The 4668-nt window shown below is 48.8% G+C and overlaps 1 protein-coding gene across 2 annotated transcripts; it reads left to right on the top strand.

Annotated features, from left to right (window-relative positions):
• Nucleotides 1-1307: 1307 nt before the first annotated feature.
• LOC132520620 (chromodomain Y-like protein) lies at nt 1308-3033 on the top strand. 2 transcript variants are annotated; one of them, XM_060149362.1, is made up of 2 exons: nt 1308-2069; nt 2130-3033. In XM_060149362.1, the coding sequence occupies exons 1-2, from the start codon at nt 1379-1381 to the stop codon at nt 3011-3013; spliced, it is 1575 nt and encodes a 524-aa protein (XP_060005345.1). In that variant the 5' UTR covers nt 1308-1378; the 3' UTR covers nt 3014-3033. The 2 variants fall into 2 exon arrangements, with proteins under 2 accessions (XP_060005345.1, XP_060005344.1); XM_060149361.1 differs by having other exon boundaries at nt 1308-3033.
• The last annotated feature ends 1635 nt before the right edge of the window (nt 3034-4668 follow it).

Here is a 4668-nt window from a genome sequence, read left to right as displayed (position 1 = left end):
AGTAAGTTAAGCAAAATGAGAAGACAGACAAACACAGGGCAGATGAAGGAGCAAGGTAAAAACCCACCAGACCAAACAAATGGAGAGGAAATAGGCAGTCTATCTGAAAAAGAATTCAGAGTAATGATAGTAAAGATGATCCAAAATCTTGGAAACAGAATGGAGAAAATACAAGAAACATTTAACATGGACCTAGAAGAACTAAAGAGCAAACAATGATGAACAACACAATAAATGAAATTAAAATTCTCTACAAGGAATCAAGAGCAGAATAACCGAGGCAGAATAGATAAGTGACCTGGAAGGTAAAATAGTGGAAATAACTATTGCAGAGCAGAATAAAGAAAAAAGAATGAAAAGAATTGAGGACAGTCTCAGAGATCTCTGGGACAACATTAAATGCACCAACATTCGAATTATAGGGGTCCCAGAAGAAGAAGAGAAAAAGAAATGGACTGAGAAAATATTTGAAGAGCTTATAGTTGAAAACTTCCCTAATATGGGAAAGGAAATAGTCAAGTCCAGGAAGCACAGAGAGTCCCATACAGGATAAATCCAAGGAAAAACACGCCAAGACACATATTAACCAAACTATCAAAAATTAAATACAAGGAAAAAGTATTAAAAGCAGCAAGGGAAAAGCAACAAATAACATACAAGGGAATCCCTAAAAGGTTAACAGCTGATCTTTCAGCAGAAACTGCAAGCCAGAAGGGAATGGCAGGACATATTTAAAGTGATGAAAGGGAAAAACTTACAACCAAGATTACTCTACCTGGCAAGGACCTCATTCAGATTCAACAGAGAAATTAAAACCTTTACAGACAAGCAAAAGCTAAGAGAATTCAGACCACCAAACCAGCTTTACAACAAAGGCTAAAGGAACTCCTCTAGGCAGGAAACACAAGAGAAGGAAAAGACCTACAATAACAAACCCAAAATAATAAGAAAGAGGAAGATTTTTGCACTACACCGGAGAGGGGGAGCCGCGGAGCCAACGCGCCGCCGTGCACCACCGCCGCGCCCACCCCGGCCCGGCCCGGCCCCGCCCCTCCCCGCCCCTCCCGGCCCCGCCCCGTCCCGCCCGGCCCCGCCCCACCCCGCCCCGCCCCGCGGCTACGCGATAAGCCTGAGCCCAAGCCGGCCCGCCGGGGAGTGAGCGCGGCACGGAGGGCACGTTGCGTAGCTGCTCCTGCGCACAACCCGGCCGGCGGCCCGCAGCGGCAGGAGTGAGCGCCGGTCCGCCCCCGACCGGCGCCGGAGCCGAGCGGAGCCGGAAGCGCAGGCCACGCAGGGACCCAACTGAAACAAAGTGTCGGCTGCCGGCTGCGCGGCGCCTCAACGGCCTTGCCCCACGCCCCCAGCTCCACCGCCCACCATGGCCTCAGAGGAGCTGTACGAGGTTGAAAGAATCGTTGACAAAAGGAAGAACAAAAAAGGGAAGACGGAATATTTGGTCCGGTGGAAGGGCTACGACAGCGAGGACGACACCTGGGAACCAGAGCAGAACCTGGTAAACTGCGAGGAGTACATCCACGACTTCAACAGGCGCCACACCGAGAAGCAGAGGGAGGGCTCCTTCACCAGGGCCAACCGGGCCTCCCCGAACAACGCTAGGAAGCAGATTTCCAGGTCCACCAACAGCGGCTTTTCCAAGGCCTCTCCTGAATCGCTAGTGGTTGGCAAAGAGCAGGAGCCCAAGGCCAGCCCGCTGTTTGTCGCCAGCCAGAAGTTCAGGAAGAACCCAGCCCCGTCCCTCTTGAACCGGAAGAACATGGACCTGGCCACGTCAGGTATAAAGATCCTCGTGCCCAAGAGCCCCATCAAGAGCAGGAGCGCGGTGGACGGCTTTCAGAGCGAGAGCCCCGAGAAACTGGACCCCGTCGAGCAGGGGCAGGAGGACACGGTGGTGCCGGAGGTGGCGGCCAAAAAGCCGGTAGGAGCTCTGCTGGGCCCCGTTGCCGAGCGTGCGCAGATGGGGAGCCGGCCCCTGATACACCCGCTGGTGCCACAGGTGTCCGGCCCTGTGACCGCGGCTATGGCCACGGGGCTAGCCATGAACGGGAAAGGTTCCTCCCCATTCATGGACGTGCTGACGGCCAACGGGATGACCAGCCTGCAGACGTCAGTCACGGGCATGACGGCCGGGAAGAGGAAATTCATCGATGACAGACAAAACCAGCCCTTCGACAAGCGACTGCGTTTCAGCGTGAGGCAGCCGGAAAGCGCCTACAGGTACAGGGACATCGTCGTCCGGAAGCAGGACGGCTTCACCCACATCCTGCTGTTCACGAAGTCATCCGAGAACAACTCTCTCAACCCAGAGGTGATGAAGGAAGTGCAGAGCGCCCTGAGCACGGCCGCTGCCGACGACAGCAAGCTGGTGCTGTTCAGCGCCGTGGGCAGCGTCTTCTGCTGCGGCCTTGACTTCATCTACTTCATTCGGCGCCTGACCAACGACCGGAAGAGAGAAAGCACGAAGATGGCCGAGGCCATCAGAAACTTTGTGAATACTTTCATTCAGTTTAAGAAGCTTATTATTGTAGCCGTAAACGGCCCAGCCATTGGACTAGGAGCGTCCATCCTGACTCTCTGTGACGTGGTTTGGGCCAATGAGAAGGCTTGGTTCCAAACACCCTACACTGCCTTTGGACAGAGTCCAGATGGCTGTTCCACCGTGATGTTTCCCAAGATTATGGGAGGAGCATCTGCGAATGAAATGCTGCTCAGCGGACGGAAGCTGACGGCGCAGGAGGCGTGCGGCAAGGGCCTGGTCTCCCAGGTGTTCTGCCCCGGGACCTTCACCCAGGAAGTCATGGTCCGCGTTAAGGAGCTCGCCTCCTGTAACCCGGTCGTGCTCGAGGAATCCAAGGCCCTGGTGCGCTGCAACATGAAGCTGGAGCTGGAGCAGGCCAACGAGCGGGAGTGCGAGGTGCTGAAGAAGATCTGGGGCTCGGCCCAGGGCATGGACTCCATGTTCAAGTACCTGCAGTGGAAGATCGACGAGTTCTGACGGCCGGGCTGCCCCAGACGACCCTGTAGTCGCATCGCGCAGGCCGGCTGGGGCTCCCTGGGGTGCGGACCCACCCTCACAGCCTGAAACAGGTTCACGTGGAGCTCACTCTTGGAAGCAGGACTTGAAACAGCCAAGCTATTTGTTACCAAGGAGTCTTTAAGTACTGTAACTTTAAGTAACTACAAAGCTTGTCCAAACGTCATTATTTTATACTTAATACACACACAGGTATAAAAGTATAATTGTGAGCTCTGGGCTGCTCTTTGAGGCTCTACTTTTTGTTATCTTTGGCTAGTACTGTATAAAAAAGGAGTGTGTTTTCCTGGTTTGGGTGTCAGAAAAGTCTGGAATAATGTTTGTTTTCCTTGTTTTTTCCTTCTAGAAAATAGAATCTAAAGAGGTGTTAGCCCGCCTCGCCCCCCACCCCCACCCCAAATAGAAATACGGAAACATCTGAGGCATGCCCTTGTCTCCAGGAAGGTACAAAACGTCAGAGATGGAAACTTCTCAATCGAAAGGAAGACTTATTCTTTTAGGTTAAGTATTTCTGATTAAACACCCACTGCTGAATATACCCCCAGACTAAAACACACCTAGGATTCATGCTGAGAAATCAGTTGATTCTGCCTTCTTTCTTAAATATGTCCGATTCTTACCCAGTTAACAGGAAGAAACCACTCTCTCTCTAGGGGAAAGCTTGTTTTGCAGTGTTAGCAAATCACTGAATAGCTAAGTATGATCTCTAAGTTATAGGGGGTTTATAATTAGTTTTTCTGACCCATTTGAAAAAATAACTATGTAAGTGCTTGTTACTGGGTGAGAACTACTTTATATACAGTTTTGGTTTTCTATTTGCAGATATGATTGATGTATTACACCAAAAATAAAGTATTTTTATGTTTATAAAGTGTAATTTTTTGGTTCACTTAGAATATATTTTATTTAATAAGTTAAAATTCTTTTGGCACACTATTAAATGCAGAAACTCCTTTTTAAGATAAAAAACTATTTTATATCAACGTTTAATGTTCTTGGTCTCTGCTTTCATGTCTACACAATATACCGAGTACAGGATTCTGTCTGAGAGTGCCCTGTGTAAATAGACGTCCGCATTCCTGCCAGGAGTGGGGACTGATTCCTGATTCCAGACGCCTATCATTCGGTAGGCTTCTGAGCTTGCAATCATATTGAATGTATGAAGAATGAAATAAAATCAAAGCCTTATTTTTGTGCAGTTTTGAAGTTTATACTTAGAACCGACCACCTCCTGGCCTTGTGAAGAGCTGTACAGCGTGTAAATCTGCCTTTACCATGGATTGGCTGGTGCAGTATTTTTGCATCTGTGGGACCTACTTTTTTGGTTCAGTAGTTTGAACTATATATAAACTGTACAATCTGTAAAGTTTTTATAGAATAAATATTCAGCTGTGAAAACTGGTTAAATAAAACTAATATTTCTTAACAGACACACACACACACAAATAATAAGAAAATGGTAACAGGAACATGCGTATTGATAATTACCTTAAATGTAAATAGATTAACTGCTCCAAACAAAAGACATAGACTGGCTGAATGGATACAAAAAGAAGACCTGTATATGTGCTGTCTACAAGAGACTAACTTCAGACCTAGGGACACATACAGACTGA

This window comes from Lagenorhynchus albirostris, chromosome 5 (genome assembly GCF_949774975.1).
Source record: "Lagenorhynchus albirostris chromosome 5, mLagAlb1.1, whole genome shotgun sequence".
Classification (NCBI taxonomy): Eukaryota; Metazoa; Chordata; class Mammalia; order Artiodactyla; family Delphinidae; genus Lagenorhynchus; species Lagenorhynchus albirostris.
The sequence above is the reverse complement of the archived record's forward strand: the minus strand, read 5'-3'. Positions and strand labels throughout refer to the sequence as shown.

Coding starts and splice junctions, on each gene's coding strand:
- LOC132520620 (XM_060149361.1), top strand. CDS start 1,379: ATGGCCTCAGAGGAGCTGTACGAGGTTGAAAGAATCGTTGACAAAAGG.